The sequence below is a fragment of the Staurois parvus genome, unplaced genomic scaffold, assembly GCF_062004578.1.
Source record: "Staurois parvus isolate SC_StPar_1 unplaced genomic scaffold, SC_StPar_1.0 ptg001587l, whole genome shotgun sequence".
NCBI lineage: Eukaryota > Metazoa > Chordata > Amphibia > Anura > Ranidae > Staurois > Staurois parvus.
In genome coordinates, this window is record NW_028319383.1 from 38113 (window position 1) to 52381 (window position 14269).

The window sequence follows — 14269 nt, forward strand, 5'->3', positions numbered from 1 at the left end:
TGCAATCATACGTTACATAAATGTTGTGATTATGGTTTTACACTGTGTGGAGCGCTCTTTGTTTGCATGTTTTCCATTACAAGTCCAAGCCTCATCCTGAATGGTTTAGTTACCCTAATTCCATTGTTTGGAAGATCCTTATCTGCTGTTTTGGTGATCTGGAGGAGGATTCCAGTGACCGACTTGCTGGATTGTTTACCAAAGCGCGATTGACCGCTCTTAACGGGGTCATGCCTTTCTGGTAAGCCTTCTGTAGTAGTGGTTGGTGACAACGGTCCTTGGATTTCTTTGTTTCATCACAGCCTCTGGGACTTATTTTTGGATCGACTGACACATTTTTCAGTTTTCTTAAGATTATTTGTAACTTTTAAAGCGCTGCACTTTTATGTATTTATTGTTGTTTGCCTAGTATCAGGGTTTTTGTGTTCAGCTGCTATATGTTTTACACCTCATTTTTGATTATCTATTGTGGTTCTTATTAGCGCAGGTATATATATATATAATTTATTTATCCTTACAGGCATGTGCGTTCCAGTGCATTTTTGATGCGTTCCAGCACAGTTCAGTGCAAAAAAAAAAATGAAGCATGTTCTACTTTTTTTTTTTTCTTGGAACTGACCGCACTGGTGTGAACGATGCCATTGGAAACCATGTGATCGATCAATGCGTGTTTGATGCAGAAAAAAAAAAACACACTGGACTGCATGTGGCATGAACTGGCCCTTAGACTTTGTATTCCGATTCCCTCATAAGCCCATACCTGACTGGCTCTAAATTCTGTAACACAGCTGCACAACAGAACAAATATATAGACAAGAAATGAGTTAAAAAAAAAGTTTTTTTTTTTGTTTTTGTTTCGATGTAAAATGTCATAGTCCTAGGTTTATTAAATGTCAAGATTATAAATATTTTAATGATGTCATTAAACAAAAAAATATATATAAATAAATGCCACCTTGCATCATCCAAACGCCATTTTCAGAGAAGGTCAGACATTTTGAATAATGAAACGGAACCAGGATTTAAAAAAAAAAAAAAAAAAACAGCCAGCACTTAAATAGGGACAATGGAGAACTGGGAAACAAATATAAAAACAAAGCCAGGCGCAAGGAAATTTCCTGCACAACAGACTCAATGAACGAAACAAAAAAAAAATTTAAAAAATGGAAATATGACCGTTACAAGTGGAACAAGTAAATCTGATTTATGGGACCGCCAAACAATTAAAAAAAAAAAAAAAAACATAACGGAAACCAAACAGGACAAAACATGTTCTGCCGCTAACATTTGGATTCGGCGGTTGGATGAAAAGTTACCCTCGACACATTTTTCTTTTACTATTTTTTTGTTTATTTTGTTTTTATCATTTCCTTCTTGCCGTTTGGATTTTTTTTCTCCTAAGTGGGACTTCAACAGCAGCCTTTGCCATAACATACACAATATTAAGCAAGATAATTTTTGTGTTTTTTTTTTTCTTTTTTATAACCTTAGAAGGAAGGAAGGAAGGAGGGGGCGGGACAGGGGCTGGGGCAGTGTGGGGGGGGGGGGGGGGGTGAGAGATGGGAAAATTAGGCCGGGACACAGAACAGAAGGGGACAAAGGGTTAAGTGCAGCTCTGATCAAAATCAATAGCAGTTTCTTTACAATTTGTTAAAATGTCTCTTTAGGTATCGGATGGTTTTTTTTATTTTTCTTCTTTTTCCTTTCTTCCTCCCAAAAACAGGCATGCTCCATTAAAAAAAAAAAAAAAAAAGGATAACCACGAGGGAAAAAAAAAAAATATCTGAAAATTTCAGACTAAAATATTGGAGAATCCACGTGTATTCTTTTCAGATAAAATATCCAATGCGTGAAGGTGGGAATCTAACCAAACAGAAAAAAAAAAAAAAAAAAAAAAAAAATCTACATTCGTTTTGCAAAAATGGGGAAAAAAAAAAAAATTATATATACTAAAAAGCAACAGAAAACATTGTTATCATTGGAGTGGCTGGAATATATGAAATGTATGACCCATTATTCTGATCTGCTGGGAAAAACAAAAAACAGTCCCGTGTACAGCAAAAAAAAAAAAAAAATACTGCAAGAGAAATTCATAGTAACGCCTAACCCCTTCCGCCGAGGAGACCTTTCCAGGCCGTTATGCAAAGGGCGAGAGGTGGAGGACTTAGCTGCCGGTAGGTACACGGTATATATTCCATGGAAAAGGAATATACAACCTATCACTTGTCAGATCCAGACCACATCAAGCAATTGCCATCCTTGCCACAATAATGTGCTCAGTACAGGACTTTAAAAAAAGGGAGAAAAAAAAATAATTTAAAAACTTGTCAGCTTTTGCGCATGTCCATACAACCTGTGTGTACTGCGGGCGGGGGTGGGGGGGAGGAAGTCGAGGCGGCCGAGTAACATCAGAAATCTTTTCTATATTTCTCAGGTGTTTGAGGTTTTCTATGGCTGCCCATGTGGATTCAGTGCTGATTTGGAACATCATTTTTACCACAGGGCCTCCTCCCCCCCCCCCCAGTGCGTACGATGAGAGAGCGTTCATTTTTTTTTGGCACCTCTGACGCTGTAATTGGTAAAGGGGGGGGGGGGGGGGAGAGATGTCATCCTTCCGCAATGAAAGGGGGGGGGAAAAAGAAAAACAAAACAAAACAAAACAAAAAAAGAGCAAAGAAAAGAAAAAGAATGTGTGCGTGGTTCCTATTTTTGGTTGTCTTGTTCATTGGACGCTGCCACGGTTCCTTCCGATTGGGCGTTCTCGATCACGCCTAGGACTAAACCTTCCGTTTCCTCTGACTTGAGTTTCTTGATGTCTGGCTGGTTGTTCTGGTCTCCGCTCTGCCTCTTGGTCGGGAGTGAGGCTGACGCAGAGGCATGGGTAGCCAACATGTGGAGGGGGCTAGCTGCAGCTGCAAGGTAGGAGGAGGACACTCAGTACGCGGTATGTGCGCTCGAACATTCATACACACGACAATTAGAATATACAATATCATTTATAAAAAAAAAAAAAAAAAAAAAAAAAAAAAAAATCGATGGGGTAGAAAACGAATTAGGTAAATGAATGCGATTACCACAATCTGTCGCTAATCTGAACACATACAAAAAACATGAAGTCAGTACTTGAGAAGAGCATCAGTTGCACTACTAAAATGTAAAGCCGCTTTTCCACTCGTACCTCCAGGTCAGCCCATATTAAAGCTCGCCTTGCCTGAATCTCTCCTGAACGTGCATGGCTGCGAGATTCACATGAGTGATGTCACTGGTACAGGAGTACAACAGCAATGAACGGCACGCGATCAAGTGTGCCGTCCAATCAGAGTGCTGTGCTGCGTTCATGACGTCATTGCGGCCGAGCCATTCAAATGGCCGGAGCGGTAGAACCTAGAAGAGGACAGCCCTGTCAGCAGTGACAGCACGCCATTGGAGGGATCCGCTTTACAGGTAAGTGTCATAATGTACTACACGGCTCAAAAACATGAAAGGAAGACTTTGTAATCAGAGTCTAGCATCAAGGCAATGAAACGCCTGGCATATTGATCTGGTCAGTGAAGTAGCAGAGGGGGTTGTTCATCAGTTTCAGCTGTTTTGGTGTTGATGAAATTAACCACAGGTGCACTAGATGGGCAACAATGCGACGACCCCCAAAACAGGAATGGTTTTACAAGTGGAGGCCACTGACATTTCTTTCCCTACTCATCTTTTCTGTTTCTCACTAGTTTTGCATTTGGCTAGGGTCAGTGTCACTACTGGTAGCATGAGGCCATACCTGGACCCTACAGAGGTTACAGAGGTTGCACAGGTAGTCCAACTCCTCTAGGATGACACATCAATACGTGCCATTGCCAGAAGGTTTGCTGTGTCTCCCAGCACAGTCTCAAGAGCATGGAGGAGATTCCAGGAGACAGGCAGTTCCTCTAGGAGGACAGGGCTATAGAAGGTCCTTAACCCATCAGCAGGACCGGTATCTGCTCCTTTGTGCAAGGAGGAACAGGATGATCGCTGCCAGAGCTCTACAAAATGACCTCCAGCAGGACACTGGTGTGAATGTCTCTGACCAAACAATCAGAAACAGACTTCATAAGGGTGGCCTGAGGGCCCGACGTCCTCTAGTGGGCCCCATGCTCACTGCCCAGCACCTTAGAGCATGGCATTTGTCATTGAACACCAGAATTGGCAGGTCCACCACTGGCACCCTGTGCTTTTCACAGATGAGAGCAGGTTCACCCTGAGCACATGTGACAGACGTGAAAGGGTCTGGAGAAGCCGTGGAGAATATTCTGCTGCCTGTAACATGGTTCACCATGACCGTTTTGGTGGTGGGTCAGTGATGGTCTGGGGAAGCATATCCATGGAGGGACCCACAGACCTCTACAGGCTAGACAATGGCACCCTGACTGCCATTAGGTATCAGGATGAAATCCTTGGACCCATTGTCAGACCCTACACTGGTGCAGGGGGTCCTGGGTTCCTCCTGGTGCACAACAATGCCCGGCCTCATGTGGGGAGAGTATGCAGGAAGTTCCTGGAGGATGAAGGAATTGATACCACTGAGTGGCCCCCACACTCATCTGACCTAAAGCCAATAGAACACCTCTGGGATATCATGTTTCGGTCCATCTGACACCGCCAGGTTGCACCTCAGACTGTCCAGGAGCTCAGTGATGCCCTGGTCCAGATCTGGGAGGAAATCCCTCAGGACACCATCCGTGGCCTCATTAGGAGCCTCCCCCGACGTTGTCAGGCATGCATACAAGCAAGTTGGGGCCATACAAACTACTGAGGACCATTTTGAAATTTCAGCAAAATGGACTCGCCTGCTGCATAATTTTTTCACTTTGATTTTCGGGGTGTCTTTGATGGAAATGATCGACCTACAGAGGACTGAATTCAAACGATGGGGCATCCTTACGTTCCTTACACATCACCCCGTCCATACCAGTATAGAGATCCAGCAGGAGATTTCTCCCCATTGAGATTTGAAGCGTTTTCAAGGTGTTCCTTTCATTTTTTTGAGCAGTGTAGTATGCTGTGTATCTATCACATTAGGATATTAACTTTTTTTTTTTTACTACCACTTTAAAGTATAACTAAAGCCAAAATTGTTTTGGATAGAGTAGAGAGGGGTTAGAATGCTTGTCAGGTTTTATATCTGTCTGTCCCCCATTAGGAAGTTAGCATTAAAATTGAAAGTGTCCTTCAAAACGTTTGCTAGTATCCAATGGCAAGGACCCGTCCTAGTGTGAACCTAGCCCTACAGGCTGCAGTATGTAAATGTTTGGATGTGACGGTGTATATTTGTAACAAATGTGTATCTAGTTGATACAAATCTGTTATACACAGGGAGCGGATCTATCATCCCGTGGTGTATAACCGCTTGCCGTGGTTTTATAGGGGATGTGGATACAAACCTGTTGCAGTAAGGATGAACAAGTGTTTGGATTTGTAACAGGTTTGTATCTATTCACATCCCCTATAAAACCCCGGCAAGCGGTTATATACCGCGGGATGATAGATCCGCTCCCTGTGTATAACCGCTTACTGTGGTTTTATAGGGGATGTGAATAGATACAAACCTGTTACAAATCCAAACACTTGTTCATCCTTACTGCAACATTCCAGTTGTCCTGAGTTCATGGAGATTAAGTAAAATATTTACCCGCGGGGACACAAAAAGCATGTAGCACTTTTTCCTGTTCCGATAGGTGCTGTGGATGCTGAGCTAGCATAGTCTGCAGAGGACCCCTCCCCCCACGCTGTCTGACCACCTGCTCTGAAGAAAACCAATATCCAATTAGATTTAATGGTCAGCGCACACAGAGCACCAAAGAAAGGGACCTGTAATGGACAGCATAGGCAGAGAAAAGGGAGTGGTGAGTGACCAACACATAGAGAGAAGCTGGAGCTAGAGTCACATATTAATTCTGAAGATTTTGCACAGCGGTACCCTGTATTAGGTGGAGGTTTCCATTCATTCTATTTACACAAGGAGTGCACATCACATGGGGGGGGGGGGGGGGGGGGGAGGTGCCGTGCACAGGAACATCCATAAATTGGGCTTCAGTCTGGGGAGGTGATGCGCACAGGAATGTCCATAAATTGGGCTTCAGTCTGGGGAGGTGCCGCGCACAGGAATGTCCATAAATTGGGCTTCAGTCTGGGGAGGTGCCGCGCACAGGAATGTCCATAAATTGGGCTTCAGTCTGGGGAGGTGCCGCGCACAGGAATGTCCATAAATTGGGCTTCAGTCTGGGGAAGTGCCACGCACAGGAATGTCCATAAATTGGGCTTCAGTCTGGGGAGGTGCCGCGCACAGGAATGTCCATAAATTGGGCTTTTGTCTGGGGAGGTGATGCGCACAGGAATGTCCATAAATTGGGCTTCAGTCTGGGGAGGTGATGCGCACAGGAATGTCCATAAATTGGGCTTCTGTCTGGGAAGGTGCTACAGCACAAAAAAGTGCATTTAATACCCAACCACAGCACAGATCTGAACAGGACCAAGTGCTAAATGTGAGGATTCAACACAAGTTTTTGCCAGTTCTGGTGAGGATTACATTAGGGTGTTGTATGCCCATAGGAAGGACTGATCAGAAGGGAACTGGCTTCGTTCAGTCATGTCTATCCTCTTTTTTTTTTCCTATAAGGATGTATTATATAAATGGTGCTGAACTTATTGACTTTGTGATACAATAGTGCGACTGATTCTCTTAGCAATACGTGGCAGTCACATGTATGATGCTTCAGTACAGTCATAATATGACAATGGCTCAGCACCTGCTTATCACATAAACAAGCATTGCATTTGAGCTTTACAGGGTCTTAACCCGGAAAAAAAAACAACACATTTACAATACTTTTAACTTTTTAGTTTTTGCTGTGTGAACCAGAATTTGAAAACAAGGCATTTTCTTACACAATACATTCTGTGAAGTCTATTTCTCATTTACAAAATGTTTTTGAAAAGTTATATAAATATGCTGAATGACGCAAACAATGGGATTTTTGTACTCACTATAAAATCTTTGTATTTGCATTCATTGAAGGACACGGCTGGAGTCATGGCGGATGGGTTTGATGCTGCCACCTACAGGAGTAGGGTGCTAGGTGCAACTAAAATTAAGCCTACAGGGCGCCCTCTGGTGGTGGCCAAATCCTTCAGCTGCAATGCCAGAATCAGCTGGTAGCCAGAAGGAAGAGGGTAGAAACCAGGCAAAAGAGACTGGATGGGTACTGTGTCCTTCAATGAACGGATTTTGCAGCGAGTATAAAAATCCCATTTTCTCAATCGTTCATTGAAGGACACAGCTGAAGTCATCGTGGGTGGGATGTCCCAAAGCAGTGCCAGAAAGACAGAAACAGAGGGGTGGGGGGGGCACATAAACAAAACCAAGAACCGCAGAACTCAAACCGCCAAATGCAAACTTTCCGGCTATGCTGGCATCTGCTAAGACAACAACCTTAAAACAAAACTGTAAAAGTCAGAACCATCGACCAGTAGCAGCCTCAACCCTAAAAACAAAAACCATAAAAACCACCCCAAAAAACACAAATCCATTTTCGGGGAAAACAAAAAAGGGAGAAAACCCCTTTGCATCCCACTCCTGAGGACTCCAGGAACAAATGGATTCTGGTTATGCAGCTTTGGGGAAGGGGGGGGGGAGCCACCACCAGAGGGCCGTCCCTTAGGCATGCTTTTTCTAGCATCCTGTAGGTGGCGACACCAAAGTGCTTCTAAAGCCTTAAGGATTTTTACCCTAATGCACTTTATGCATTAAGGAAAAAAAAAACCCTTCTGTGCGGTAGGACTCCCCCCCTAATTATTTTCCAAACCTGATCTGCACCCAGCGATGTGCATGAGAGCAGCAGCTTCTGCTGCTATCTTCCTATTCGCTGAGCAGATTAATAGCAGACACTAGCTTCCGCTTCTGTCAATCAAATGCTGTGATGGGGGGGTGAGGCTGGGTCACCCAGTTTGTGTCAATAATTGAAGACAGAGCAGCTGGGGAGTGAGCCCACACAGGTGCCTCCATGGAAGGCAGCTTACCATGGGGGCACTTGCTGAAGAGGAGAAGCCTGGAGCACCGGCGGGAGACCCCAGAATAGGAAGGTTTAATGTTCCTTCAAACCCATCTGTGATGACTTCAGCTGTGTCCTTCAATGAGCGATGCAGAAATACAAAAATCCCCACCTTTTTGGCCTCCTTTACATCTTTTCATTTTGGTGTATTGCCATTAAAAGATAAGTTCACCTTTGTGAACATGTTACATCCATATTTAGGGTGCAACATGTAACACGTTCAGCATCTGCCTGCTCTTTTCCCCCCTCCCTGTGACAGCATGCCGGGGATCTTCCCTCCCCCCCCCCCCCTGCACCCGCTGTCACTTATCAAAAAGAACTCCGCCCACACGGCCGCATCATTCATTTACAGAGATCTGTGAATGAATGAGCTACAAGTACTGCCAGCCTTTGCGGCTGACTGCTTGTAGTTCTCAACCAAGGGCGGACTGACAACTCATGGGGCCCCCGGGCAACAGGGGATCATGGGGCCCCTGTGTCCTTGCCCAAACTCAAAAAAGCCTATGAAAAGGTACCAGGGGCATCTCATGGGGCCCCCTACTGACCCCGGGCAGTGCCCAAGTTTCCAAATGGTCAGTCTGCCCCTGTTCTCAACTAACTACCTGACTGCCCATGAGAGCTCTAGGTAATTAACTGATCTTCCTGTCACTCAGTAACTGTCTACCACATCGGAGGTACGAGCAGACAACTACACAGACAGTCTGCAGGAGCCTGAGATCAGCAGATCACGGGTGTAATGCTTTACAGGCGCCTAAAAAATTATAATAAAAAAATATTATTATTAATAAAAAATGCTAATATTTTTAACGGCAAAAAAATTACTTCCTTTTTTAAAAGGTGAACTTATCCTTTAAGGTATCTCACTCACATGAATGGGCTGCCAACCAAAAAAAAAAAAAAAAGCACCTGAACTTTTTTCCCCGATGTAGTGCACCAAGCTATATGGTAATGCATTACTGGGTACCGTGTGCTGCGATGTAGGTACGCAGCCTGATTGCATTGAGGTGCCATTGAAAATGAAGGACACCACAAGGCTCTAGCGTGGGTAATGTGTGTTGCTGCGGGTGATATTTTCCTTCCAGTGTTTGAGGATGTATCAAATTCCCTGATTGGCAGAATTTTCCGGACACCAATGCAACTATTAATCAGAGTAATAATATTATAATAAAGTGAAGGCTGGTAGTTGCAGACTTTGCTGGATTTCTTTTTCAAAGCCCCGGTTCACACCAATGCGATTCGTCAACAGATTTGACAGAATCGCATGAAAAGTTGCACCTCCATTTGCGGCAATGGAACCAGTCAAATCGTTGCAATTCAAGTTGCAGGAACTTTGAAAAAGGTTCCTGCACTGCTTTTCGGTGATTTCATAGCGGCTTGCATTGACTTCTGTTAAATGAAGTCGCGAGTGGCAATGAAATCGAACATCCAAATCGCACTGATCTGAGGTTCTGAAATTGAAGTAGTGCGATTTCAAAGCTGCACTGGTGTGAACCGGGGCTTAAAGACAATTCTACGCAGAAGGCGGAGCTAAGCCAAATCAATTGGCAGCAGAAATGGGCATATGACTGAAGGGAACCCAATTGTCTGCTGTGCATTACACCCACACACAATGTAAAGCGTGCATTCACACCTGCGAGCGCACTCTGCCTGCGATTAGATGCAAGAACTCCAAGTGGGGGTTCCTGCCAGTGGGCAGCCCCACTAAAAGCAATGGGGGGGCTGCTGGCTCTCGCAGCTAATCGCATTCACTCGTATGTAATCTCTTAAGTGGCTAACACATGCGAGTGATGGGCCCTGAATGTATACTGCCTGTGACACAGAACAAGTAAGAGTAAACGCAAAATAATTCCTACCTCGGCTTCCATTTCCTCTCCACTGCCAAGCTCTGTCAATCAGGTGGGAACTCGAGTTTGCTGAAAGAAATATTCAGCTCAAGATTTGAATAACTAGACGGGACTAATCAACCGTCCCGAGATTAAGTAACAAATTTAGAAAGAGGGGCGGGGAAGTGGGAGGGATTGGACATGTGATTTGATATTGACAGACACATTAACAGACAGAGAAAAGTTGAACGTAGAGGGCCCCAGAGTTTGACAGATGCAGAGGGGCCCAAGAAACTGACAGACATAGGGGGCATCAGAGTGCAAAAGAGGACACAATTGCTGCCGTCTTCTCTGTCTGCCTAATACTGAGAGCTGCGCTTACTATGCCAAGGGGTTCTATCGTCAAAATGTCAATGCTTTACAAGGATTAGGGCGCCTTTAGGGAAAAAATAATAAAGGCGCATGTTTTTGCAGGGAAAAAGTGATTTTATTTTTTTTTTCCCCCTAAGGAGCCTGAAAAGCATTGTACCTGTGATCAGTAGATCAGGGGTGCAATGCCAGACTCCTGCAGACAAGCCCTGCAGCTTTCAGCCCGTACCTTCATACGGGCCGACTGTTTACAAGCTGCAGAGCTTCTGAATGAACTACGAGGTCGCTCATTAGTGACCTGGAAGTCCATTCAGATAGCAATGGCTGACGATAGTTGTAGTTTGTGCATTCACAGGAAACTGAATGCGGCCGTCTGGGCACACAGCCATGTTATTTTCAAAATAGTAACAGCAGGCATACGGAGAAGATCCCCTGCTTGCTGTCACAGGGAGGGAAGGGAAAAAGGGGAGGTCGGGGGAAGGGAAAAAGGGGAGGTCGGGGGAAGGGAAAAAGGGGAGGTCGGGGGAAGGGAAAAAGGGGAGGTCGGGGGAAGGGAAAAAGGGGAGGTCGGGGGAAGGGAAAAAGGGGAGGTCGGGGGAGGTCAGGGGAAGGGAAAGAGGAGGGAAGGAGAGGGCTGGGGAAGGGAGAGGGGGGTGAAGGGAGAGGGGAGAGGGGGGTGAAGGGAGAGGGGAGGGCGGGGGAAGGGAGAGGGAAGGGGGAGGGCGGGGGAAGGGGAGGGAAGGGGGAGGGCGGGGGAAGGGGAGGGAAGGGGGAGGGCGGGGGAAGGGGAGGGAAGGGGGAGGGCGGGGGAAGGGGAGGGAAGGGGGAGGGCGGGGGAAGGGGAGGGAAGGGGGAGGGCGGGGGAAGGGGAGGGAAGGGGGAGGGCGGGGGGAGGGGAGGGAAGGGGGAGGGAAAGGGGAGGGAAGGGGGAGGGAAAGGGGAGGGAAGGGGGAGGGAAAGGGGAGGGAAGGGGGAGGGAAAGGGGAGGGAGGGGGGAGGGAAAGGGGAGGGAGGGGGGAGGGAAAGGGGAGGGCGGGGGGAGGGAAAGGGGAGGGCGGGGGGAGGGAAAGGGGAGGGAGGGGGAGGGAAAGGGGAGGGAAAGGGGAGGGAAAGGGGAGGGAAAGGGGAGGGAAAGGGGAGGGAAAGGGGAGGGAAAGGGGAGGGAAAGGGGAGGGAAAGGGGAGGGAAAGGGGAGGGAAAGGGGAGGGCTGCAGCTGCTGGAACACGTTACAGGTTCCACCCTAAATGTGAACTTTTCCTTTAATTACAATGGAGAGGAGTATAGGTATTAAGAAGAAGGGGAGGTAGGATTAGGAGGGTGGTGGGACGAAGGGGGCTGGGGTTAAAAGGGTAGTAGGAGGAGGGCGGTGTGCATGGTATGGAAGGGTGGGGAAGGTGGTAGAGGAAGGGGGGAATGTGGTGAGAGGGGAGGAAGGGCAGGGTGAAGAGGGCTGCAGAAGGAAGGAAGGGCAGGGTGAAGAGGGCTGCAGAAGGAAGGAAGGGCAGGGTGAAGAGGGCTGCAGAAGGAAGGAAGCAGGGTGGAGAGTGGGTGGTGTAAGATAAGAGTGAGCTGGGGGGGGGGGGGGGGGGGGGGAGGTAAAGCTGCCAGGGTGGACAGCAGGGTGGGAATTTCAAGGAGTGGAGGGTCAGTTCTTTCAGTAAGCGTTCAGCCCTCAGTAGTAATCGGCAGACAGGATGATTCTCGGCCGCAGAGCCCCATACACAGACATGAGGGGATTCTCTTACCTGTAGTGACCTGTCCTTGTATGGCAGTGGTGATGGGCACCACATGTGTCCCGTTCTGTGTAACGGCTTTGATGGGGAGCTGGTGTTGACCTAGAGGGGCTTGCTGCACTATAGTAACCGTCTGGAGGGGGGCAGACGAAGAGGTCTGGATGATTCGGCTGGCTGTGCTGAGCGCTTGGTGGCTGATCGCAGGAATTGCTTCTACTTTCACTGCAGGGAAACAGACAGACAGCGGGAAGGTGAGAGTGTCTACAAGAGCAACAGGCATCAGCAAAATATATATATATTTTTTTATACATAGAGTTCGGTTGGGCCAAGTCATTACAGAGCGGGGTAAGAACATGGTGAAGTTGTAGACGAGATCTTTACAATGTAAGAAATCATTCTTTACACACACACTGTCCACACACTGACATCGCAGGTCTTACCTTTCACCTCTTTGTGATCTCCGTTCTCTTGCGGCTCTAGTTTAGGCTGGGCTACCATTGCGGCCTGGGCTACCATTGCCTGTCCCCCAACCGTGTAGGTGTTGACTGGAGCCAGGCCTGAAACATTGGTAACAGACACCGCAGGGATCTGGTGGACCACATGCACGGTCTGCATGACGGTCTGCTGCTGCTGGGAGGTGGTAACAGGGGTGGCCACTGTGTACGTCACTGGTTTTATAGTCTGGGGGAGCTGCCGTTGCACAGTGATGAGGACTGATTGGCTGGAGAGGGGGGATCCTGTATAAGAAGAAAAACCCGCATCAATGAGACGCCTTTATATCGAATATTCAGCATACGATCAGTAATCCAAAAAAAAAAAAAAAAAAATTGCCCGCTGTCAGGAATGACAAATATCCACTTCTCCAAATTCTGCTACTCCAGAGCTCAGGTACCCAGAACTAACATATAGCAGTGCCAGGTAACTTATTTTTTTTTTGTTATTAATATTTTATTACATTTTTCACATTTCATCCATTCCAACAGTAAAAGATAAAATTTCTTGTTGATCTATGGTCATGAAAAAGTTTAAAAATACAAAACTTCCCTTTTATTTTTATTTTTTTGTTAATATTTTATTAAATTTTAAGCCAGGTAACTTATAACAACTCCATGACTAATTTGTTTTATATTGAGGTGTGAAAACAAGGACGGCACACAGGTCCATATTCTTAGGTCCCCATCTTTCCAGGTGACAGACAGTGGCCTGAAGGAGCTGTATACCAAGCTAATGTCTAACCTCTCCGTGGGTCCATCGTTCTCACCTGGGGCGCTCTGTGCAAACCGCGCTTCCTGGATCACTGCAAGCTTTGGCTGGATGGCGCTTGGTTCCGGGTCCATCGGAACTGGCGAGCCTTCCCTGGACAGGCTCTCCGGGGTCTGGACTCCACTCGAGTGTGCCGACAAAACGCCGGAGTGGTTTGGAGATGCTGGTGCACTCCTAGAGTACAGACAAATCAGAATGTAGACCTCCATAGATAGATACAGAGATGGCAATATTTATTTATTTCAGGTATTATACACACATGTTCCAATGTTGTCACCATCAGTACTCTCGCCCTGAGATATGACATGCAGCCATTTATTTTTATTTATTCCAGGTACTTATATAGGGCCTTCAATTTACGCAGCACTTTACATATATATTGTACATTCACATCAGTCCCTAACCCTCAAGGGGTATACAATCTAAGGACCCTAACCCTCAAGGGGTATACAATCTAAGGACCCTAACCCTCAAGGGGCGTACAATCTAAGGTCCCTAACCCTCAAGGGGTATACAATCTAAGGACCCTAACCCTCAAGGGGCGTACAATCTAAGGTCCCTAACCCTCAAGGGGCGTACAATCTAAGGTCCCTAACTCACATTCATACATACACATACTAGGGACAATTTAGACATCCAATTACCCTACCAGCATGTCTTTGGAGCGTGGGAGGAAACCGGAGTACCCGGAGGAAACCCACGCAGGCACAGAGAGAACATGCAAACTCCAGGCAGGTGGTGCCGTGGTTGGGATTCGAACCGAAGACACGAGTACTGCCAGGCGGAAGTGCTAACCATTTAGCCACTGTGCTGCCCATATGCAGTGTACATGATGGGCACATATTAGATGGGGCCCCAGCAGATGAGAGTTTAGACATACCCAACGCAGAACAAAAACGTAATCTATTACAATAATCGGGTTTTAGATGTGGTGACTATTAGTTTTATTTTCTGGGCTATTAAAATTTTTTCTAAAGTCGAACTACAGTCAAATCCCCCCCA

General features: G+C 46.5%; 1 protein-coding gene across 1 annotated transcript in view; it reads right to left on the bottom strand.

Annotated features, from left to right (window-relative positions):
* Positions 1 to 882: 882 nt before the first annotated feature.
* FOXK2 (forkhead box K2) overlaps positions 883 to 14269 on the bottom strand; it is a gene marked incomplete at its 5' end in the record, with an annotated part of 31843 nt that continues 18456 nt past the window's right edge. The window contains 5 exons of the mRNA XM_089662916.1: positions 883 to 2912; positions 9932 to 9991; positions 12017 to 12226; positions 12445 to 12741; positions 13266 to 13441. Coding sequence (XP_089519042.1) covers positions 2704 to 2912; positions 9932 to 9991; positions 12017 to 12226; positions 12445 to 12741; positions 13266 to 13441 — 952 coding nt within the window. The remainder of the gene's footprint in view (positions 2913 to 9931; positions 9992 to 12016; positions 12227 to 12444; positions 12742 to 13265; positions 13442 to 14269) is intronic.